The 26,296-nt window shown below is 41.3% G+C and overlaps 1 protein-coding gene across 1 annotated transcript in view; it reads right to left on the bottom strand.

Moving 5' to 3' along the window:
* The window catches only part of moxd1 (monooxygenase, DBH-like 1), a 96,280-nt gene extending 74,661 nt beyond the window's left edge, over positions 1-21,619 (bottom strand). The window contains exons 1-2 of the mRNA XM_072251511.1: positions 20,933-21,619; positions 9,026-9,175 (exon numbers count right to left, since the gene is read on the bottom strand). Of these exons, the coding sequence (XP_072107612.1) occupies positions 9,026-9,175; positions 20,933-21,229 (447 nt within the window). The 5' untranslated portion in view covers positions 21,230-21,619. The remainder of the gene's footprint in view (positions 1-9,025; positions 9,176-20,932) is intronic.
* Between the last annotated feature and the right edge of the window lie 4,677 nt (positions 21,620-26,296).

The following is a 26,296-nucleotide window of genomic DNA, read 5'->3' on the forward strand; positions in this document are numbered from 1 at the left end:
GTACCAGGTGACTATGGAGATGCTGTAGTTGTAACCTTCTCTAAGAAAGGAGACACATCTGACTACAGTAACTATAGAGGAGTCTCCCGGCTGTCTGTCATGAAGAAATTCATCAACAGGGTTGTCCATATCCTCCTTTTCCCTGTGAGTGAACAGTTGCTTATCAAATCACTGTGTGAATTACATCTGTCTAGAGGCACAATGAAAATTGTGTCAACTTCAAGGCAAATGCAAGGAGCAGTATCAACCACTATACATCACCTCCTTCTACCTTAGGCCACGAATGTATCAATCACCCCTGCTGTGGACCACTTTCTGGAGGTCCAAGACGCCGACTTCTGCAAAGAGGGGATTCCTATGCTCCACGACCGCTGGACTAAGTATTTAAATGTAGAAGGGAACTATGTTGAAAAATAAATGTGCTACGTTTTCTAAAATTTAGACCATAAGACAAAGGAGCAGAAGTCGGCCATTCGACCCATCGAGTCTGCTCCGCCATTTTATCATGAGCTGATCCATTCTCCCATTTAGTCCCACTCCCCTGCCTTCTCACCATAACCTTTGATGCCCTAGCTACTCAGACACCTATCAATCTCTGCCTTAAATACACCCAATGACTTGGCTTCCACTGCTGCCTGTGGCAACAAATTCCATAGATTCCCCACCCTCTGACTAAAAAAATTTCTTCGCATTTCTGTTCTGAATGGGCGCCCTTCAATCCTTAAGTCATGCCCTCTCGTACTAGACTCCCCCATCATGGGAAACAACTTTGCCACATCCACTCTGTCCATTCCTTTTAACATTCAAAATGTTTCTATGAGGTCTCCCCTCATTCTTCTAAACTCCAAGGAATACAGTCCAAGAGCGGACAAACGTTCCTCATATGTTAACCCTCTCATTCCCAGAATCATTATAGTGAATCTTCTCTGTACCCTCTCCAACGTCAGCACATCCTTTCTTAAATAAGGAGGCCAAAACTACCCACAGTACTCCAAGTGAGGTCTCACCAGTGCCTTATAGAGCCTCAACATCACATCCCTGTTCCTATACTCTATTCCTCTAGAAATAAATGCCAACATTGCATTCGCCTTCTTCACTACTGACTCAACCTGGAGGTTGACCTTAAGGGTATCCTGTACGAGGACTCCCAAGTCCCGTTGCATCTCAGAACTTTGATTTCTTTCCCCATTTAAATAATAGTCTGCCCGTTTATTTCTTCTGCCAAAGTGCATAACCATACACTTTCCAACATTGTATTTCATTTGCCGTTTCTTTGCCCATTCTCCCAATCTATCCAAGTCTCTCTGCAGACTCTCCGTTTCCTCAGCACTACCGGTCCCTCCACCTATCTTCGTATCATCAGCAAACTTAGCCACAAAGCCATCTATTCCATAATCCAAATCGTTGATGTGCAATGTAAAAAGAAGCGGCCCCAACACGGACCCCTGTGGAACACCACTGGTAACCAGCAGCGAACCAGAATAGGATACCTTTATTCCCACTCTCTGTTTCCTGCCAATCAGCCAACGCTCTATCCATGTATGTAACTTCCCCGTAATTCCATAAGCTCTTATCTTGTTAAGTAGCCTCGTGTGTGGCACCTTGTCAAAGGCCTTCTGAAAATCCAAATATATAACATCCACTGCATCTCCCTTGTCTAGCCTACTGGTAATTTCCTCAAAAAATTGTAATAGGTTTGTCAGGCAGGATTTTCCTTTAAGTAATCCACGCTGAGTTCTGCCTATCTTGTCATATGCCTCCAGGTACTCTGTAACCTCATCCTTGACAATCAACTCCAACAACTTCCCAGCCACCGATGTCAAGCTAACAGGTCTATAATTTCCTTTTTGCTTCCTTGCCCCCTTCTTAAATAGCACAGTGACATTTGCAATCTTCCAGTCCTCCGGAACCATGCCAGAATCTATCGACTTTTGAAAGATTGTCACTAATGACTCTGCAATCTCCACAGCTACTTCCTTCAGAACACGTGGGTGCATTCCATCTGGTCCGGGAGATTTATTTACCTTTAGACTATTCAGCTTCCTGTGTACTTTCTCTGTCATAATTGTGACTGCGCACACTTCTCTTCTACCTTCTACCTTAGGCCATGGACTTATCAATCACCCCTTGTATATTTTAACCTCACAAGAGACTTTTATTCGGTCAATCATTGTGGAACACACTTCTCAAGTTTAGCCACTCTGAGGAACTGATCTCCATCAAAAGCTGGCCCATTCTCAAGCAAAGGTGTATTATCATCCCAATATCTTTTTCAATTCTTGTTGCAGTGATGAAGCTTCTCCAACAAGTGGGGTTCGGGTTGGAGTTAATCTGCAAAACACCTGGGAAACTGTTCAACTCAGGTCACCTTCACTTGAAAATCAATCAATCTTAAGCATGAAACAACAGTACACAGACAATGTTGGTATATCTATAATGATCTCTCTCCACATATGCTGCCTGGTCCGCTGTGTATTTCCATCATCTTTATTTCTATTTAAAATTCACAACATCTGTGCCTTTTTTTTTGCTTCTTGATACTTTTTTCCCACACTTGTTGGCAAATGTGAATTTAGAACAAGAGTCTAGTATTTAAATAAAGGCAATTATGAGTACATAGTAATAAAGAGATAGTTGGGGAATTAATTGGAAAGTAGATTAAAACGTATGATAGTAGACAAGCAGTATGGACATTTAAAGAAATACAGTGGATTCTAGTTAATCGGGACACACCAATACCAGTATGTTTTAGCCCAATTAAGTGGCTGCCCCAATGAGTTGAAGTTTCATGGAAACAGTCAACATTGCATTTTAAAAAAGTATTTTTTAAGTGAGTAACAAATTATGTATAAAATTGAAATGTATAACATGACAGAACACTACCAATACAGTACTCTAAAACTGTGTAATAATTAGTTCCTAATGGTTATCGATGGAGGAATTCATCCAGTGTTCAGAGCCGCGTTCTTTTGATTGACAGCAAATGAACAAAATCAGCACAAGTATCAAATGCTGATAATGGACTGCCTTCAAATTCAAATTCTTCATAGGTCCTAACTTGTTGAAGTAGTGAAATCATTTCATTTTCACTCACAGCTGTTTTTGGCATCTCCAAGCTTGAATACTTGAAACCAGAGTGAGCAAAACAGTTCTGAATTGTCTTTCTGCTTATTTTTCACCAATGACCAGTGCTGATAAATCACTTAATTTTGAACACAAACACAGGCAACTGACACTATTTAAAGCTGTTCTCTCTAAGCATGGTGTAGAGAACAACCTAACAACCAAAAACATGCGACTGACATTAGTTAGAAACTGTTCAGCAGCAGGCTCGAGTCCCAATTAAGCAGCAAGGTGTCCCAAATAAAGGAAGGGAATCCTGGCTCTTCCCTCGATTTGCTTTTATTCTTTAAGAGTTGTCCCAAATAAACAGCTGCCCCGAGTTAACCAATGACCCAATTAACCGGAATCCACTGTAATACATTATTCTTTATGTATAACCTTCCATTGAGAAATAAAGACTCTATGGGAAAAGTGGTCCATCCATGTTGCAACTGGAAATAGAAAAAGCGTGTCAGAAGGAAAATGTCAAGATAATTATGGGGGATTTTAATATGAAAGTGGATTGGGAAAGTCAGGAAGGTAATGGATCTCAGGAGAGGGAGTTTGTAGAATGCCTACAGGATGGCTTTTTGGAGCAGCTTGTCCAGAAGCCCACCAGGGGACCGGCTGTTTTGGATTGGGTGCTGTGTAACGAACCTGAGGCGATTAGGGAGCTGGAGGTAAAGGAACCCCTTGGAAGTAGTGATCATAATATGATTGAGTTCAGTTTCAAATTTGAAAAGGAGAAGCTGATATCAGGTGTATCGATATTTCAGTGGAACAGGGGAAATTACAGTGGTATGAGAGAGGAACAGGCCCAAGTCGATTGGAGAAGTAAGCTAAATGGAGGGACGGCAGAGCAGAATTGGATGAAATTCCTGCAAGAAATAAAGAAAATGCAGGAAAAATATATTCCAAGAAAAAAGAAAATCATGAATGGAAAAATGGCACAAATGTGGCTAACGAGAGAGGTTAAGACAAAAATAAAAGCAAAAGAAACGGCGTACAAGGAAGCAAAAATTAGTGGGAAAAATGAGGACTGGAAGACTTTTAAAAACTTATAGAAGGAAACTAAGAAAGTCATTAGGAAAGAAAAGATGAATTATGAAAGGAAGTTGGTGATTAACATAAAAAAGGATACTAAGAGTTTTTTTAAATATATGAAGAGTTAAAGAGTGACAAGGGTAGATACGGGACCGATTGAAAATGATGCTGGAGAAATTATAATGGATAACAAAGAGCTGGCAGAGGAACTGAATGAGTATTTTGCATCAGTCTTCACAGTGGAAGACATGAGCAATATACCTGATAGCCAGAGGAATCAGGGAATAGAATTAGGTACAGTCAAGATTACTAGAGAGAAAGTGCTTGGGAAGCTAAGTGGACTAAGAATAGGTAAGTCTCCTGGCCTGGATGAGGTGCACCCAAGGGTTCTGAAGGAGGTGGCTTTGGAGATTGTGGAAGCATTGGAAATGATCTTCCAGGAATCAATAGACTCTGGCATGGTTCCGGAGGACTGGAAGGTCGCAAATGTAGTTCCGTTATTTAAGAAAGGAAGGAGGCAGCAAAAAGAAAATTACAGACCTATTAGTCTGACATCGGTAGTTGGAAAGATATTGGAGTCAATCCTCAAGGACGAGGTTATGAAATACCTCAAGGTGCATGACAAGATAGGCCGAAGCCAGCATGGTTTCATGAAGGGAAGATCCTGTCTCACCAACCTATTGGAATTTTTTGAGGTAATCTCGAGTAAGATTGACAAGGGAGAGGCTGTGGATGTTGTGTATTTGGTTTTTCAAAAGGCCTTCGATAAGGTGCTGCATATGAGGCCGCTTAATAAGATGAGAGCCCATGGAATTATAGGAAACATATTGAAATGGGTGGAGCATTGGCTGATGGGCAGAAAGCAAAGGGTGGGAATAAAGAGATCCTATTCTGATTGGTTGCCGGTTACTAGTGGTGTTCCGCAGGGGTCGGTGTTGGGGCCACTTCTTTTTACGATGTATATCGATGATTTGGATTAAGGGTTAAATGGTTTTGTGGTTAAGTTTGCGGATGACACCAAGATAGGTGGTGGAGCAGGAAATGTTGAAGAAATGGAAAAGTTGCAGAGAGACTTAGTCAGTTTAGGAGAGTGGGCAAAGAAATGGCAGATGAGATACAACGTTGACAAATGTACGGTTGTACATTTCGGAAGAAGAAATAATGGGGCAGATTATTATTTAGATGGGGAGAAAATTCAAAAATCAGAAGTGCAAAAGGACTTGGGGGTCCTCGTGCAGGATACCCTAAAGGTTAACCACCAAGTTGGATTGGCGGTAAGGAAAGCGAATGCTATGTTGGCATTCATTTCAAGAGGAATAGTGTATAAGAGTAAGGAGGTGTAGATAAGGCTCTATGGGGCATTAGTGAGACCTCATTTGGAATACTGTGTGCAGTTTTGGGCCCCCTATCTTAGAAAGGATGTACTGATGTTGGAGAGAGTTCAGAGATTTACGAGGATGATTCCTGGAATGCAGGGGCTAACACATGAGGAGCTTTTGTCGGCTCTTGGATTGTATTCATTAGAGTACAGAAGAATGAGAGGGGATCTCATAGAAACTTTTCGAATGTTGAACGGGTTGGACAGAGTAGATGTGGAAAGGTTGTTTCCCTTGGTGGGTGAGTCCAGGACAAGAGGCCATAGTCTTAGAATTAGAGGGTACTCAGTTAAAACAGAGATGAGGAGAAATTTTTTTAGCCAGAGGGTCATGGATTTGTGGAATTCGTTGCTACATACAGCTATGGAGGCCCGATCATTGAGGGTGTTTAAGGAGGAGATTGACGGGTATCTAATTAGTCAGGGTATCGAGGGATATGGGGAAAAAGCCGGAAATTGGAACTAGATGGGTGAATAGTTTAGCTCATGGGGGAGCTGCGGAGCAGACTCGATGGGCCGAGTGGCCTACTTCTGCTCCTTTGTCTTGTCTTGTGATGTATAACCAAAGATGGTACGTTTAAAAGTAAACATTATCTATAAAGAAGCATAATAGTCCTGAGAATTTGAAAAATTATTGAAAACAGAAAAGTGTGACTGAAAATAATTGATAAAGAGGGAGGAATCAGAATATGAAGATCAAAAATGCTACAGAAGATGGAAATAATCTGACACACAGGAGGTCATTAGACAGATATGGCTGACCTGCTGAGCATTTCCAGACTTTATCTTTTTTAAATGCCACATGATTCCTAAGAGTCTAAAAGGCATACCAGCTGGAGAGAGCACAATTTACACTGCTATTCAAGAAATGAGAGAGAACACTGGAAGCTGCAGACAATTTACCACAGTTGTTAGAAAAGTATGTGGAAGTTGTGGCAAGGCAAGGGTTAACATAATGTCCGGGCAAGGATGAGTTGCAGAGAGAGAGATCAGACAACCCTGGCAAGAAAAGTCTTTGAAGAGCATGGCTTCCTTAAAATAGCAACAAATGGAACTATCTTGGCTAACAGAGATCAGATAAAATTGTTATCAAAATATGCAAGGGATACACACACCAACTAAGGGACAAATACTTTGTTAACTTCAAAGAATTATTGGTTATTAGCTTATAGTTTCTATTGACCTTTACAGCTGTACTGTAAATGATAATTGAACTTGCAAGTAAGGAATTCAAATCTGCATAGTTTACCAAATGGTAAATATTCGAAATTGCTAATCAATTCTGTATAAAAAATGATATTTCTCTGTTCAGATCAGAACAGTGTGGTGACAGGGGCCATGCTGTTTTCTTTGTACACCAGTAAATAAAGTGTGATTGAGCAATGAGTGTGAGCTTTCAGAGTGCAGTGAAGACAAATGCTGGAATCCATTATTAAGGAAAGTATAAACACAACAGTTGCCAAGAACAATTATCTTCATGGAAAGACCATGGTTGCCTACATCATACGACAGGGCACATGATGAATGAACAAAATACAACAGAGGTATGGGGGGGGGGGAGAGAGAAGATTTTTTTTAAAAAATGAGAACTGCGTTAAAAAGATTATTGACATTCTTTAAGGAGAAGTGGACCACAACTTTGTCGTAGGATTTGGAGGCTTGCATGCCTCAATGATCTGGGGAGCTGTGTTGGCTGGAGTCAGGGCCTTGTGCTTTGGCTCTTGGTAGGGTCACCTATGCCAAACAAATCAAAGGGTAGAGGCCAGATTAAAAGTGGTCCACTGGTCCTCTAGGTTTGGAGGTTCCATTCAGGGCTACAACCCTGACTAGTCAAAAAAAAAAGCTGGTTACAGAAACAGCAATGAAGTTCTAAATGCCAGGGCCGTAACAGGCAGTAACTAACTTAAGGGTGTAACTAGCTGAATATTATGGAGCCTGTGGATACCTTCAGGCATTTGATAGAGGACCACATAATAGTTCACAGAACTAGCAAAAGGCTCCTATGGTTGTAGAGAGAGGATTAATTAATGGTCAGAAAACATTGGATGTGAATAAATGCACCTTTTTCATATTAGGGTGGAGTGCATCAGGGATCAGTACTGGGGTCTCAGCTATTTACTAGCTATGTTAATAAGTTACATTCATTACAGTCCCTTCATTAAAGCTTCCTGACAAGAAAATGCTAAGTGGGAAAGTGTAGTATGAATAGCATACAATTGCCTAGAAATAGGAGCCCACCATCTTTTGACATGTTCTCTATCAGAGTTATGCCTAACATGATCTTGTAGGTTTTTGCAAATAAAACAACAAACACTGAACACAAAAAGTGTGATAACAGAACTTCTCCCAATACGTCATCATGTCAGATCAGCCTCTTAAAGTGAACCCCAACACACTCTCGATGGTTGTGAATTATGTACATTTACACCAATTACATTATCCTACAATCTTAAAAATTTTTTGCCAATTGGATTTCAAAAAATGGAGGAAAATAGCACATAGCACAAATTCCTGTGCCAAATCAAGGCTTCATTCATTTGCATTGGAACCTCTACACAGAGTTGGCCATGCAGACTCCCAAGGAAGCAAATCATCACATCACAAACTTTCAAAGCAGCATAGAGGAGAAAATGTTGAACAAGTGAAAGGAGTGTGGAGAACATGGGCTCTTCAATGTCTGCTCACCACCTCTGCCCATGCCAGACTTGCATGATTGACTTCAAGTCATAAGTGGCTCCAGAGTGACCCGCTGCCCAATCACTGCTGCATGCAAGTCGCAACTGAGAGAGAGAGAGCCACAATAAGTAAACAATGGTGCAGTAAATATTTTAATAATGTGCTGACTGAAAAGGCAAGCCTGGGAGATACTTCAGGACACTGATATGACTGTGCGGAAACTGTAACTGATAGCCCATTCCCAAACCCTACACAATGTTTTCCATTATTGTGAGCGAATAATATTTGCTCCAGCAGCTCTAGTCTCTGCTCGCAGTGGCAAAAATGTGCACTGCAGCATCTGTAATGTCATTAACTGTGCATCTGATGCTAGGCAAACGTCAGCAGAGTTAAAGTGATTGATGTTCTGATGTATGTAGACCAACCTCTCGTCAACTCATAAATGATCATTCATATAAACTAAAATGGGCTAAAAACAAAACTTAAGTACTTTGTGTACTTTAAATCTGAAATGAATGGGTTCAAGTTCTAAGCTAAAGCATTTTATTTTCCCCAGAGCCGAGAATTTCCATCTTAAACCTAATAAGGACTGAGAAATTTACGGGCAAGATTCTCATAAAAATTATGATTATGTAGAGGAAATTTCAAGACATGAAAATAAGGAGGTATGTCAAAATTTGAATTTCTATATTTCAAAATAAAAAATTAAAATTGGTATCCAGTTCAGTAATTCCATGTACAACCTTGTTCTATGCTATGATTATAATTTTGTTCACCATTGTAATATCGCATAGAATATTGTTAAAATGTAGAAAATGAAATTCTTACCGTTATAATCTTATCTTGATAGTCACAAGTATTCAAATCCCTTGAGAAGGCAATGACTGTGTGTGTACTATTTTCCATGCCATATTCAAGACGATAATCTTGACGGTAATCTTTATTCAGTTTTCCATCAAGGTTCAAAGTATTATAATCCTATGAAAAAAAAGATAAACTGCAATATTGTGGTATAATTCTGTAGAATTTTATACTTAGAAATAAAAAAACAGATAATGCCGTGGAACAGCCTACAATTCAAATTAACAAGATAGAACAATGATCTGATGTTATTACTAAAGAAACATTTGCGTAAGGACTTTTGATGTCCTCTGCACAATTTGCCATTCACTACAATTACTAGACAGAAAGTCATGGGCTGCATATTCCAGAAATGTACTTTCAACATGTGCTGTTGGACCAAAGGATATAAATTGATGTATTGTTGGCGAGTGGAAAAAAATAATTGAAACAATCATAAATTCTATACAAAAACTAATTTTTAAACATTTAAAAAACTAATATTAGCAACTATTAGGAAACTGCTTTTGCTTATTACACCTCTAGGTCACAGTGAATCCAGACTTATTTTTCAATTAATTTCTTCACATTTTTTTATTTACATCTTCACCATCATTTTTACATTGTCCACATCTACTTGTTACTTTCTTTTACAATGAATACCTTCCTTCATCCTTATTGATCTGGTCTTTGCAGCTTCACTTTCAACTGCTTAAACCTCGCGTTCAGTACTTTGCTCTTCTAGAATCAATACCAACTATAAATAAAATAATTCTCTAAATCTTCAGCAAGTATGACCTCTGATTAGTCCATTGCTTGTGGCTTTCAATCATTCATTGTAAAATAAGCCAAAATCCTAATTATTAGTATACCAACTAATGATACATCTTCAAAAAGGATCCAATTTTACCTCAGTTCTACAATGGTTTTGTGCAGGAGTACCTCGGAGGAAATTCATTGTAGGTTGACAGCCTGCCTACGCTACATTTTCCTTGGTCAGGCAAGAAAACAACATTGAAAATATAAATACATTCTGCTTTCTCATTTGCTCCAACTTAACTTTTGATCTGATCAACAAACCACCAAAAATCCACATAACACTACCAAATAATATTAACTACCTCATTTCTAACACAGCAAAGAAAGCTATATGACACATTCAACCATTGCAGTTCTTCAAGTTTCTGTACGGCTGTAAGATGACCATACACAAGAGGCATTTAGAAACAATACAACTTAATGTATTTCTAGAGTTGACAGGATGACATAATTCTTAAATAGCTAAAGCTTCAAATAATTCAGAATCAGAATCCGATTTAATATCGCCACATATGTTGTGAAATTTGCTAACTTTGCAGCAGCAATACATGATAATATAAGGAAAAAAGTGAGTTACAGTAAATATATACATAAAGTAGTTAGATTAAATAAGCAGTGTAAAAGAAGTTGTTCCTGAATCACTAAGTGTGTGCCTTCAGGCTTCTGTATCTTGTTCCTGATGGTAACAATGAGAAGAGGGCATGTCCTGGGGGGGTGGAGGTCCTTAATAATGGACGCTGCCATTCTGAGGTACTGCTCCATGAAGTTGTCCTGAATACTACAGAGGCTAGTGCCCATGATGGAGCTGATTAATTTTACAACTCTTTGCAGCTGTCTTCGATCCTGTGCGGTAGCCTGCCACAACCCTCAACCGCCCCCTCCACACCAGACAGTGATACAGCCAGTTAGACCGCTCTCCATGGTACATTTGTAGAAATTTGTGAGTGTTTTAGGTGACACAAAAAATCTTCTCAAATGTCTAATGAAATATAACCGCTGTCTTGCCTTCTTTATGGCTGCATAGATATGTGGGACCAGGTTGGGTCCTCAAGAGGTATCAACACCCAGGAACCTGAAATTGTTCACCCTCTCCACTTCTGATTCCTGTATGAGCACTGCTGTGTGTTCCCTCATCTTACCCTTTCTGACGTCCACAATCAGCTCTTTGGTCTTACTGACTTTGAGTGCAAAGTTGTTGCAGTCACTCAACTAACTGATCTATATCGCTCCTGTACGCCTTCTCGTCAACATCTGAGATTCTGCCTACAGTAGTTATATAGCCAGCAAATTTATAGATGGTGTTCGAGCTGTGCCTTGCCACACAGTCGTGAGAGAAGAGAGAATAGATCAGTGGGCTAAGCACACATCCCTGAGGTGCACTAGTTTTGACTGTCAGTGAGATGGAGATGATATTTCTGATCTGCACAGATTGTGGTCTTACTGTTAAGAATTCAAGGAACCAGTTGCAGAGGGAGGTACAGAGGCCCAAGTTCTTTATGTTTTTCAATGATGGTGTGAAACACTGAGCTGTAGTCAATAAACAGCATCCTTACATAGATGTTTGTATTGTCTGGGTGATCCTAGGCTGCATGGGAGGTTGTGTCTGCCATAGACCTATTGTGGCAATAGGCAAGTTGCAGTAGATCCAGGTTCTTGCTGAGGCTGGAGTTCTGGTCGTGACTAACCTCTCAAATCACTTCATCACTGTAGATGTGAGTGCTACTGAATGAAAGCCTTTAAGGCAGCTCACTCCGCTCTTCTTGGGCACTGGTATAATTGTTGCTCATTTTGAAACAGGTGGGAACTTCTGACTGTAGCAATGAGAGATTGAAAATGTCTCTGAACTCCCCTACCAGTAGGTTGGCACAAGTTTTCAGAGCCTTACCAGTTATCTATCCAAGCCTAATTCAAGGTTTATATGTTACTTTTATGCTAGATTATGACATAGCACATTCCATGGTTTCACTCAGCCCTTATCTTATGATCTCCTACAACCCTACAATCTTCTCAGATGTCTTAGTACCTTGCTGTAGGATTTTGTGAACAAAACATGCGAGAGTCATTTTATCTGCTTAACAAAAGCCTCAGCCCTTATTTCCATTATGAACAAACCAAAAGCAATCACCTTGCACTCATGTCATTACCTCAGACACTGTCTCTTAAAGTGAACACAACAATATGTGTCACCTGTCACTCATTACTTTACCCTACACCTGGCCCCCCAGAATTCCCCAAAACTGGCACTGAGATTCTGTCTGGAGCTCACATGAGCCACCTGGCTCACATCCTACGTGCCTTGGTTGAAATAACAGCAGGTGACTCTGACTTACCTAGGGGTGTGCGGACACACATGTGATCATGTCGTGATGCAGGGAGTATGGTAGTGGAACTGACCAGGTCTTGGTGGGCCAGTTTAAGGTGATCTACCGAAATATATTCAGCTTTACACTTCCAAGCTACAATGAAAGAATTTTTGTCCCATTCCAAAACGCAGAAAGGGTCCATCGTAAGGAGGCTTAAGGGGGGTATTGATGTGTATCATGGCAAACAAAACTGAACAAAGTACAACATAGGTCAACTGGAACTCAAGAGTGCTGTACACCATGATGAGAGGTAGGAATAGGTGGAAAGGAATTGAGTTTACCGAGGAGGATGGAATGCTGCTGAGATACCAACCAGGCAGTTGTGGCATCAGGAATAAAACTACCCGGCACCCGTAGTGGCTGCCCGTACACCAACATGGCCGCAGAGGACTGCAGGTCCTCTTTTGGAGCCGTTCTGAGCCCCAGCAAGACCCGCGGGGGATGATCGTGCCAACACTCATCTGTTAAGGAGGGCGTCAGAGTAGCCTTTAAGGAACGGCGAAGGTGCTCACATGGGCCACTGGACTACCCATGATAGCTGTGGATAGGTGCAACTTAACGCTGAGGGTCTGTGCCATTGTGGCCCAGAGATCCGTCGTGAGTTGAGGACCGTGTTTGGAAGAAATATCAGATGGGGTGCCGAACTGAGTCATCCAGCTGAGGCACGTCCACAGCCGTCTTCGATGCTAGATGGGCCATCCTCTAGACACTTGGTGACATGGTCCACCATGGTAAGCAAATACATGAAACCTCAGGTGGGGTGGTGAGAGGAGCAGTGGGATAATGGACCAACCAGGTCCATATTGACGTTCCTCAGGGTGCTGTGAAAGGTGCCAAAGATGTCTGAACGTGATGGTTAATTTTTGCCCGCTGACCCACGAGACTCCAGTCTCGTGCATCCTTTCTAAGGCCATGCCACACAAACTTTAAAGCAGACAGTTGCTGTGATGCCTTCCTGACTGGATGCAAGAGCCAGTGTTAAAAAACACTACACCTCTAGTCCGCAGGCACTACAGTGTGAGGGCAACTGGTCGAGAGAAACTCCTGCATTCCCGAACTTGATGTCAGCCAACCACAGACCCGTGACGACTGTTCTGTAAACCTGGATCTCTAGATCGGTGGCTTGGTCAGCTGCCATGGCAGCATTGTCAACCCTGATGTATATGGCATTGATGTGGCCGTGAGAGGCTGTTAGCAAAACTAACTATCTTGATCAGACAAATAGAGGTGGACTCTGAAAAGACTAGGATCAAACTCACTTTATTTACAAGGTACATCACAGGGAGTCTGCCTCACAATCAGGGCATCCCAGACTCCAAATAATCAGTAGAAAGTTCCTTCTTTTCCACAGGTCAGAAACAAGAAGTTTGTAATTTTAGTCCTAAGCACACAGAGAAACAGGATATCGACCAGTTAGCCAGCACTGATTTTATGGCTGACCATATGCAAAAAAAATTGTAACTTTAAGGGTCATAATAGAAAAGTACCAGCAACTCTGGTTCCATCAAACAAATAATCCTTTATTCTTCCACAGAGGCAATCAGCCACAGCATTATTTTTCCTTTCGATGTGCTGTACGTCAGTTGTGAATTCTGAAATGTAAGCCAGGTGGTGTTGCTGCTGTGCAGATCAAGGGTCTGACACTTAAGGGTTTGTGGCCAACAAACACTAAAATGCTGACCCCTCCCCCCAGTAGAAAATGAAAGTAGTGGATGGCCAAATAGAGGCCTGGAAGTAAATAGTCAAACGTACTGTACTTCCTCTCAGTGGGGGGTGTGGTGGGATGCACAGACCTGCCAGCCGAAGGTGGTGTGAGTGGCTGCCACAGGCCTCCAACCAATTGCTCATGCACAGCACCCACAGCATAGTTTGAAGTGTCAGTAGTGATGGCTATAGATCTGCTGGGAGAAAGTGCGCTAGAAGAGTTGCATTCGAAAGAGCTCATTAGGTGTTGTCAAGTGCTCTTGTCATGTCCGCTGACCGCTCAAGCATGCAATTAAGGGCACTGCCTTTAAGGATACTACACAAGGGGAGCACAAGTTCAGTAGCTTGTGAAATAAAACTGATAGAAATTCAGAGGGGGTGCTGTGGCTCTGAAAGTCAATAGTAGACAAACTGAACTGGCATTTAGCAGGAGTAATAATCAGTCCATGTTGGCTTAAATGCTTGAAAAGTGTGCAGAGATGTGATAAGTTTTTGGTTCTGGACAAGATATTCTCAAGAAAGAAAATCGAAGTCCTTTAACACAGAGTCCATTAGTTCCCGAAAGGTCTGTACTTCAGTTTCTAGCCCAAACAATATGCTCAGAAACTCAAATAGGCCAAATGGGGTTATAACAGCAGTTTTGGGAACATCCTCGGTGCACACAGACACCTGGTGGTAGCTCGGGACAAAGTCTACATTCGGAAAAATTTATCTTCCTGGATAAATGTGCCAAAAAGTCGAGATTGTGGGATCAGGTGACAATTGGGACTGGTGGCCTTGTTAAGGCGGTGATAATTGCCGCATGGACAGCAGTCTCCGTAAGGCTTAGGGACCCATGGAGGGATGAAGTCCAAGGGCTATTTGACCTGCGCACAAATGCCAAACATTTCCATGTTAACAAACTCAGCCTTTGCTCTGGCCAGCTTTTGTGAGTCCAGTTTATGTGCACGGGCGTGCACCGACAGGCCAGCTATGGAAATGTGGTGCTCAATCCCATGCTTTGTGACTGTAGTGGAAAGTGCGGGCTTGGTGAGGTTAGGGAATTCGCCCAGCAGGCGAGTGAATTCACGTGTGGCAGTGCATGTGCTAGACAGAGTCGTCATGGAGAATTTACTGGGGAATAGAGTGCAATGGCCCAAAGTCCTTTGCGTCCGCAAGCCAAGAGTTCTCGAGATCTACGAACAGTCCTTTAGCACACAGGAGATCTGTGCCGAGCAGAGGTCTCGCAACTTTTGCCAAGATGAAGTCCCATGTGTAGCGTTGTTCACTGAAGCAGAACGTCACGCGTTGTGTCCCATAAGTACAGATCCTGTTGTCATTGGTGGACTCCAGCGAGGGCCCATCACTCTCTGCCTTATAATCAATGGGCGATGCTAGCAGCACTCTCACTTGAGCACCCATGTCACACAGGAAGAGTCACCCTGAAAGGGTGTCTGTAATGAAGAATAGATGACCCCGGCAAATGGAACCCATGGTGTCACAGATCGTTGATGTCCCAATGCGCTGCTCTGGTGGTGCGCATGGTAAAAACGTAGACCCCGCGTTATCTGGCTCACAGCCACGGGCTGAGTGTGCTGGAGGTTGTGCTAACAGGGCTTATTTAGACAGGAAAAAGGAGGAGGAACGACGAATCACTGTCTGGCTGAGTGTACATTATTGGCTATTTTAGCAAGCTCCTATATTCCTTCTTGGCTGTATTAGCAAGGGCTGCGCGAACTTTAACAAGCATTTGTTGCATAAAGAATCCTTTAAAAATAAAACAAGAATGGTGATTGCCCAGGAGGGATAGCATCTGGTTCACTGGTTCTGAAGGCCTAGCATCACCCAGGCCAGGCAAGGGGAACAACTGTTTAGCACACTCAGACTCAGCCAGTCCAAAAGTCTGCAATAGCGGAGTTTTCACGTGCAGGCGGGTCTAGTAGACTCACAACTCTGGATGCAGTGGAGCTACTTAGCAATGCCACAATGTAGTAAAATTTGGTATTGTCTGCTGTGATTTCTTGCTGCATGAACTGGGCAAACCACGTGGTAGTGTGCTGCTCCCAAAACTCCAGCAGCTTCAAAGCAACTGCATTGTCCAATATGTAGTTGAGTAACTCTGGAATCGTCCAAGAGCGTCAGGATCACCGATGCAGGATTTTGTGAATAAAACATGTGAGAGTCATTTTATGTTCTTAACAAAAGCTGCAGCCCTCTATTTCCAACCAAAAGCAGTCGCCTTATACTGACACCATTATGTCAGACACCGCCTCTTAAAGTGAACACAACAACTCAATGACGGTTTTTGTGAATTATGTAGAACAGTTTCTATTATGAATAATATGTGCCATCTGTCACCCATTACTTTATCCTTCCTGGCCAAGTGTGCATCCCAATTTTAATAGTTTCATCATTGATGGCTGTGCCTTCACTTGCTTAGGCTCCAAGTTCTGGATCTGCTCCAACACCAATCTCTTAGCCATGCCCAAAAGACCTCTCCATCTCTCAACTTGATTTTCCTCCTTTAAACACTCCATTAAATGAAGAGTTTAGTTAAACTTCCAATTTACACATGGATTCATGTTAAATTTTGTTCAATAAATATATATGAAGGATCTTTGGAAGTTTTACTAAATTAAATGCATATTATTGTTAGGAACAGTGCCTTGATCCATGATTCTTGGATTTTCAGATCATTACAGTTTTTTCTTAAAAGTTTGCAATGCTACTATAAACTTCTCATGGAAGAATTTTCTTGGAATATAATAATTTATCAATGAAAGTTTTATGATACTGTTTTTATTGCTTTTTAAATTCTTCAATGTATGCTAAGGCACAACTCCAGCCTGCAATATTAAGAAGTAATTCATTTTCTCTTATATTCAAACAAGTACTTAACTATTAGATTATGGTTATTACAGGGTTTATAATTTATTTTAACAACTTATTGCTTTATACTAGGCTGATCATTTGAGATCAAATTTATTTAACAGATAATAAACATGTCATACAATTTCAAAATAGACTTGAAATGAACACCAATCTTTGGAGCAAACTTACAAAATATTTTATCAAGAACAATTTTCAAGTATTAATTCCTCACTAAAATATTCCTTGAGTTGAACTATTGCTTTCTATTTGTGCTTTAAATAAATGTTTTAGATCAATATCAGTACTGCTAAATGTCAATATTTCATATATAACAGCTTGTTATTTCTTACTACATAAAGTATTTAAAAATATCTTTAAGAAATACTCTCAGTAGCCAACCCTTATACCTGATAAAGTGTATGTTGATGCGTTTCTGCTGCTGTACTCCATTCAATTCAAGTTTTCACGTGTTGTGCATCCAGAGATGCTCTTCTGCACACCACAGTTGTAACTCATAGTTATGAGTTATTGTCACCTTCCTGTCAGCCTGAGCCAGTCTGGCCATTCCCATTCTCCTCTGTTCTCTCTCATTAACAAGTGTTTTCACCCACAGAAATGCTGCTCACTGGATGTTTTTAGTTTTTCACACCAATTTCTGTAAACTCTAGATTTTGTGGTGGTGAAAATCCCACTTCATGAGGTACTCAAAACACACTGCCACCAGCCCATCACTCCACACTCAGAGTTACTTGAATCACATTTCTTCCCCATTCTGATGTTTGGTCTGAACAACATCTGAACCTCTTGACTATGTCTGCATGCTTTTATGCACTAATTCCCTGCTACATGATCGGCTGATTGGATATTTGCATTAACAAGTCCCTAATAGGGTGGACACTGAGGGTATAGTTCAGACTTGGTAAAAAATTACACTGAACCAGTACATAAATGCCATTTGATAACGTGGAACTGAACTGGAATAGAGAATTGAGAATGCCATTTATGATAAATGCCAACTTGACTTGCACCAAAAATTCTCAAAAGTCTTCATCAATCATAGAATTTTGTGCAGTGCATTTTTCAAGCTGAATTGCTTAACTATGTTAAAACAAACAGGGTTGTGCAATATATAAAAACATCAAAACTTGTGGTGAAAGTTGAAAGTTTTCTCACAATGTGGTAAGTGTTCTGGGTCAAGGGAAATATCTGAAACTGTAAAGCTTACAGTTGTGGACAGTAAGAAAACAAATCAGTCCAGAACTCCTTGGAAAATTTGAAGGTTTTATCCCAAAACTGAGAAAATTTGTGTGGCAAGGTAAACCAAGTGAAAAGCAGAGAGAGGAAGTACAGGAAAGGGCATCAGAAAACTGAAGACTGAAAAAGAATGATAACCCAGTTAAGATTACAGTGGAGTGGTTAGCATTACTTATATGCAAGTTAAATTTTAAAACTAGAGTCATGGAGTCTTAATGAGAACAGCAATTCACAGCCATAAAAATATTATTTATAAATGTTGAATCAAAACTAAATGCAAAAAAAACATAAGCATAGAGAAAGAAATTCTTTCAGTAAAAGTGACAGAGTGGAGTTCTCATGAACCTTCTCTGTTAGATTGGAAGGGCCAAAGCACTCCTAAACCTTCTCTAACATATAGGATCAAATAAAGCATTCTGGCCCCTTCACTGACATATTAAATGGGGAAACGCATCTTACATGTAGAAATTTGAGCAGCAATTCTACAGCTCTTCTTATACATTGGAACAGAATTCCTAGGTCACTGATATTATATGGGATAAAAGGAGAACTGCCCAACATCTGCTCAGACACATAGGATAATACGGAGCACTTCTGCACTTCAAGTCATTTTAGGGGTTAGGACAAGCACATCTGATACCCTCCAGTACTGTATATGGAAGTGCTTCCAAAGTTCTGAAAAACAGTATTTGTTCATCTTAGCATCTTAGCACAGGTATATGGAGGAATTTAAGGTGGAGAATTATATGGGAGGCAAGGTTTGAGGGTCGGCACAATATTGTGGGCCAAAGGGCCTGTAACATGCTATACTATTCTATGTTCTATAAAATGAAGTAGCAAGCCATTCAATTCCACATATCTTCTCCACCAAAGTATCAAGGCTAATATTTAACTTCAGTGCCACTTTCCCATTCTAATCCTGTATCTCAAGATATTTACAAATCTATCAATTCCTGCCTTGAATATACTCAATGACAGGGCTTCCATGCCAGTTAAGTAGAAAATTCCATACTTGTCTTGCTTTAGATCAGGGGTTCCCAATCTTTTCTATGCCATGAACTAATACCATTAAGCAAGGGATTTGTTGACCCCAGGTTGAGAATCCCTGTTGTACATGAAGAAATCTTTTCTCATTTTTGTTCTAAATGCCCAAATCCCTCTCCATACATGGCACTATAAACACCATTTCTGCATGTTCATTAGTTAGTGGGACTAGGAGAGACACTTTTGAATTAATATGAATAGGTTAAGCAGATTGGATCCTTGCTCCTTGAAGCTGAGAAGAATGAAAGGGGACTTAATTTGAAACTTATACAGTCTCAACTATATCCAAGGTCTTGTTCTTCCAAACTCTACCTAAGAGCAAAAAAACATTTGTTCAACTACCTGTTAGACCATAATTTATATCTTGCAAAGGTGTGCTGCCTGCTTCAGACGTGGCAAATGCATCATGTTATTCCCTCATTCTCAGAATGGTAGGAGCTCTAGGAAAAATGCATGATTCTTGGCCACCATATTAGAAACTCCGTAGACTGGCTGGCAACCCAAAAAATGGCATTGCAGGGTTAAATTTAAAGCTTAGTTCTGCTGGAAATTAAATTGAGAGCTATGGTAAAAAAAAATTATTTTGAGTTTGATTGCAATTGAATTGTGCGCACTTCCAATTTAAAATTGCCAGCCAACATAAGCAGCTTCACATTTTCCTACCATCTCTTTCCCACCCTCTAATAAGCACCATTCACTAGGAAGCTGGTCAGTGTTTCAGTCCCCTCCCTTCCCTTGAGATGCTTCACAGTTTCTGCTCCTGTCTGGCTGCATCCTCACTGGAAACCTTCTCTACAACAGCATAATTCACTGCCCAGAATCTCACTCGAGCAGCATTCCAATTATCAGCACCACCCACTCCCTTCCATGATCAATTTTTCCATGGTCTCTATACCAAATATATAATTAGAAATGGATTCATCATTTACAATTTTACTTGCTCAGAAGTAAACCAACCGAGCATCCTACTTGGCAGAGGAACAGGTAGCAACAAATATGTCATCTTCTCCTACAGCCTCGTCTATCTTCATTATTTTCTCTGTTATTCCAGGGCCATCCCATGTTCATTAACACTGTAGGCCTCAAATACATAATTTCCTTTTGATATGTATGCAATTCAGTAGCTGATTGCATAGCTTTGCACAGTATTCAAATTTTGAAGCCCAATCCTTATCAATGATGCAAAGAAATTATTTGGTGAGTCAGGAAAGACAAATTTCTAAGCATCATGAATACTAGTCGAAATTAACCCATGCTTTGAAAAGAGTAAAATTTGATTTACAATCCAATTATCACAGAATGTGAAGACCAGCTATGCAGAGACGTTCATAGCTGTTTTGGTGGTTCCCCCCGTTATACTGCCTTTATTCTATTCTTGATGACCTATTGGGACTGTTGATTACAAAACTGACAATTCGCACAAACGTGTGAAAATAGCTTAAAAGCTTTATCATTCAGTATTTTGAATGATAAATATTGGCCGGTTCAACAGGGATAACTCCCCCAAAATAATGCCAGATGATTTTTCACATCCACCTTCAGAGTAGAAAAGTCCTCATTTTAACACCTGATCTGAAATCCATCTCCTTCTGTGAAGTTGTATCCCCTACACTGAAGGAACTTTCTGACTCCAAGTGTGCTACGCCTTGAGCCGCTATTGATCTATCGTCCCGTTCTGAGCAGCGGGGTCTCACTCAGTCTTATGCTGGTTTTACAGTTTTGCATTAAACAGCGCGATAGGCATTCAAGTTCTGGCACAGAAACCCGTGGGAACCCGCCTACACGCAGAATTTATCCACTGTCTGCACCGCGGAAACGTGTCTGCACCTGTCCACGCGGGGGTTGGATCGGCAATCCTTACCTTAAGATAAGGGCGTCCATTTGCAACACCTCCAATCACCATGTCCGACTGAGCCATGGACCCCGTCGGGGAGATCCCAAATCCAACGTAGCCCCTGGTTTCCACCTCCACCTCGAAGGTGATGCTGGTGTTGTCGCCTTTCCACCTGAGGTGGTACTTGCCGTTAGCGTCCAGCACGGCGTGGTGGACGAAGGTTCTCCGCGCCCAGGTGCCCGCGGTGGCTGCAGCCGCGCCAGGAAACAACTTCAGTAGAAGCGCAGCCACCAGAACAAGGCACCAGAGACAGCTTGACACCATGCCGCTTGCTCAGCCCTCAAACGCGCTTCTGAAAGTACTGTACCTTCAAGTCAGAGAGAGAGAGAGAGAGAGATACGCGTTCTCACAACGGTTAGCCCCCCAGCAAAGAGAGCATCCCTTTCCTCCCCTCTCAGCTGGCGTCTAAATCTCCTCGAGCATGTGTGGCTTCTGCGAGCGCAGCACCAAAGGTCCCGCCTGTGGCAAGAGGACGCACGACCCAAGTCCGTCCGCTTCTCGGCGGGGTTTCCAGCCACGGACAGATGGGCGAGCTGATGGAAGTTATCAGAGCTCCCCTGGTTCCCCGCCCCCAGCCAGTGGCCGTGCGTGATAGGAGTCTGACAGCAAGTCCGATTCTCTCTGAAAGCCTGTCCCATGCGAAGGAAAATCGGTGTCAGCAAAGGCAGGGCTTACCGCCAATCAATGGGTTGCCGGGCAGATGTGGGCATGCCCACTCTGTGACTCGGTCAAATTCTGCGCTCGTCCCGGCTACTGCGCTTCCCAAGCATTCGGCTTCAAGTCGTCACACGAAGCTAAATAGGCAGGCTCGCACAAAATAGGTTGAAAACATAACTGCCTGCCCCCAAAGTACAGGTAACCCAGCCCAGATACTGATCTAATATAGAGACAAGTAACATAATCAACATTCAAGTATTCCTGGATTTGTTTATTGCATTGATTTTTAAACTTATTTTAAAGTTATTTTTGTTATTGAATGTGGAAATATTGAGTATGATATTACTCTTTCCACATTCAATAACAAAAAAACTTTAAAGTAAGTTTAAAAATCAATGCAATAAACAAATATTGAGTATGACAAATGACAAATACTGAGTATCACATATGACAAAATGGCATACTCAATTTTTTTTAAAGGAAGTTGTTTTTGATATTCTTTGCGCTTTGCAATTACAATTTCCCTCCCAGAACTTCCTGCAAACCAACTTCTTGTCTTCAGAATTGCGATTGATATTTGGAATAGCCCCATATCCATCTGCACATAAACAATAACTTCACTGTGCGCAGCAGCTGTTAGATGCATAAATGGAGAACCGACTACATGCGACCCATTGTTATCCTTCCCAAGGTTGGTGCTTCACTCATCAGAACAACCCCAGTAAAGTTCTCTTGTACACTAGATAAAGTTTATTTTAATTTAATTAGTAAAATATACTCAAACATTTAAGTGTGATTAAATGTTCAAAACTTCAATTTCATTAGATATTTTCACTCCTCATATCCTTAATCTTTTTTTTCCCATTGAGACTTTTCTTCCTGTGATGTCAGGAAGAACTATGTCAGTGCAGAAGAGTTCCCACTTTGCTATCTTTCAATGCAGAGAGAGAAAAGATACATATTAAATTATATATATTAAATAGTTAAATTAAATAAGTAGTGCAAAACATCAAAAAAAGAAATAAAAAAGTAGTGAGATAGGTTCAGAGGTTCAATGTCCAATCAGAAATTGGATGGCAGAGGGGAAGAAGCTGTTCCTGAATCAATGAGTATGCACCTTCAGGCTTCTGTACCTCCTTCCCGATGGTAGCAATGAGAAGAGGGCATGTCCTGGATGGTGGGGTGGTGGGGTGGGGGGGTCCTTAGTGATGGATTCTGCCTTTCTGAGGCATTGCTTGTGATGTGTAGAAATTTGCAAGTTGTAATGAATTCACCAAATCAATACAGGCATTAAATAATTAAATTAGGAAAGCACTCTCTAAGATTAATTGATGATCTAACTGAAGTGTTGACAATAGAGTAGATAAAAATTGCTTCCTCTAGTGGAAGAATTCGAAATTAGGGGCAAAACAATACAATTAGAATTTGGCCATTTAGAGTTGATATTAGGAAGAATCAGGTAGTTAAAAAATAAAATTCACAACCATACTCACTAAAATGAAAGCTAAAAAAAAGACTGACAGATTTATTAGAATTGTGCATCTAAACTGATTGATGAAGTTCTGTCACATCAATTTTAATTCCAGAGCAGTTTCGAGGAGATGAATGACCTAATTTGATTGCTGTTATGGAGAGCACAGCAAATGGTTGAAAAGCCTGGAATGAATTGCAATGTGTAGTTCATCTTTGTGGACAGTGGAAAGTATTTTCTCATGAAGGCAAGCTTTTCAGGAGGGGTGATGGCCAGGGTTGATGTTGTTCCAAAACAGAGGGCAATTGTCTTATATTGACACAGAAAGAGGCTGTTTGGCCCTTTCGATCTATATGAGTTCCCAGGGAAGCAATTCCTTTGATCTCTATTTCCTATTTTTGATCTGAAAATTATTACCTTTTATGAATGCCTACTAAGTTCCCTTTGGATGTTCAGAAGCAAAATCAGGTTTATTATCAGTGGCATATGTCATGAAATGTGTTGTTTTGTGGTGGCGGTACAGAGTGAGACATAAAACATTACTACAAGTTACAATAAATAAACAGTGCTAAAGCAAAATGGCCAAATAGCCTTCATGAGTTCTTGAAGCATTTAGAACTATGATTGTTAGAGGGAAAGAAGCTGCTCTTATAATGCTGATTGTGTTTCTTCAGGGTCCTGTACCTCTGCCCTAATGGTAATAACAAGAACAGGGCTTGTCCCAGATCCTTAATGATGATTGCTACCTTCCTACGGTATTTTTGAAGATGTCTTTGAAGGTGGGGAGGCTTGTGTCTGTGATGGAGCTGGGTGAGTCTACAGCTCTCTGCAGCCTCTTGGAATCCTATGCATTGTAGCCTTCGTAGCAGTCAGCGAAGCAACCAGTCAGAATCTCTCCATCGTTAATCTGTGGAAATTTGCAAGCCTGTGGTGTCATACTACATCTCCTCAATCTCCCAATGAAGTACAGAGGCTAGCATGGTTTCTTCATGATTGCATGAATATGTCAGGCCCAGGGTAGATTCTTAGATGTTGATACCAAGGTACTTGAAGCTGCTCACCCTTTCCACCCTGAATGAACACTGATGTGTATTCCCCAGACTTCCCCTTCCTTAAGTCCACGATCAATGTCTTGGTCTTGCTCCCTTCCTAGCATGTCGCATCAGACGGTCAGCCATTCTTGTCTGGCGCGTGGTGTCAGGATTGGTCTCCTGTCGGATTAACTGGGTCACGATATGAACATTCCTGACGCGGCCCTTGTTTTTTTTTACGAGGCCGAGTGGCTAGCTCGACGCTCAACCCGGCATGGATGGAAAACGTGCTCGGGGGGCGGCCCGACTTGGATTCAAACTCGGGAGCCTTCGCTCTGGAGTCCGGTGCTGATGCCACTGTGCCACCAGTCTGCCGTTGGTCTTGCTGATGTTGAATGTAAGGTTGTCGTTGTGACACCACTTAACCAGTCGATCTATCTTACTCTTGTATGCCTTCCATTGACCTACACAACTACAAAAGCCAATACCATAATAGCATTCTTTGGAATGTGGGTGGAAGCTGGAATACCTGTAGGAAATCAACACAATCAAGGGGAGTATGAGCAAACTCTTGCATGGACAGCAAGTGAGGTCAGAATTGAACCCAGATCCTTGGGGCTAGGAGGAAGCACTACTACAAGACCTTTCATTCTCAAGTTCAAGTTTAATTGTTATTCAACCATACATAAATATCCATGTGCAGTCAACCACAGTATTGCTTGTCTTCTGCTGAGCAAACATCGGGAGGCAGCACTGATTCCAGCTTAAATGCCACACTACACCACCTCTGATGCCTCTCTCCTGGGCGGTTGTGAACAGGTCACAGTGCAGCTTAGTCCTCACTACAACCGAGGCCCCGCAGTTCCCCGGCCGTCCGCCAATAAATCAATGAATCGGACTTGAAGCATTCCACATTAGCAATGTCCAACAGGGTCTTGTGATCACTAAAAAAGCGACTAAGACGATCAGTCTCTGTTAATCTACACTCTTCCTTCAGTCACCGACCCCTCTGATGTCTCTCTGGCATAGGCAGCAGCATGATCCACACCGTCCAGCTCCTTCAGTTTCTCCACCAACAAGCAACTCGCTGATGGGGTAGACCTACAGTACTTTAAGTTCTTAATGTCTTGCAATCATAAAAAACATAATCACAACAAATAAAAAAACAATAAGTACTTTATTGATCCCGAGTGGGAAATTCTTTTGTTACTGCAGAAACATTTAAAAACACACTTAGCAGATTGCAGACTTAACTAATAATAAAGTACAGAATAACAATATACACAATAATAATTTACCAATGTGCAATATAATGTACAAAATAATAAAACAGAGACTATTGTTCTATGATGTGTGTTCTCCTGTCACACAGAGATGAACTCTTGTATATGCTTATTGCATTTGGTGGGAAAGATTTCTGTACCAATCCTTGTGACAGCAGTGCTGAGTGAGTTTTTTTGAAAAGGTGTTCCACTGCTTATTCAGTAGGTCATGGAGAGTATGACCTACTCTCCACCTACTCCTACCTACTTATCCATAATGGATAACAGTTTATTTGGTAACCTCCTCTCCGCCACTAACGCCAAAGAGTCCGGGTTGTAGCCAAGGACAGGTCCAGCCTTTTTGTTGAGTTGCTCCAGCATTTTGTATGTGTTGCTTTAACCTGTGTTCTACTTTACTGGAAAGCAGGTCTCTCAGTTTAAATATGATTTTGGGGTGAACCTGATAAAACTACAGCAACTGTAAGTGCAACCAACTAGGAGAGCATTGATAAAACTAAGAGACCTCTTTCAAGTAGAATTAACTGGTACAGTGTTAAATGTTATCCAGCCTCATGAAGTTGCAATTGAGTGTGTATTGGACCTGTGCTTTGAATAGTTTACTAGGCCAAGAGCTGACCCACCAGCAGCTCATTCAGAATGCCCACCCTTTTGCAACACAACTGAGCGAAATTGGAGAAGCAGCCACTTTCCTTATTGGAAGATGGGTTACAACATAAAAACAAAGTTTAATGTTTGGCCAGGATATGAAATACAACTCCAGTTTCCTGCACCATGCAACTCCCTTCAGTCCAATTCCCAAGTGAAGCAAAGAATAATACTTTCCACAGGAAGTGCTCACCCTTCTCAACTTTAATGATGTTCTTATTGCTTATGTTAAAGTGGAAAATAA

Source organism: Mobula birostris, chromosome 2, assembly GCF_030028105.1.
Source record: "Mobula birostris isolate sMobBir1 chromosome 2, sMobBir1.hap1, whole genome shotgun sequence".
Lineage (NCBI taxonomy): Eukaryota > Metazoa > Chordata > Chondrichthyes > Myliobatiformes > Myliobatidae > Mobula > Mobula birostris.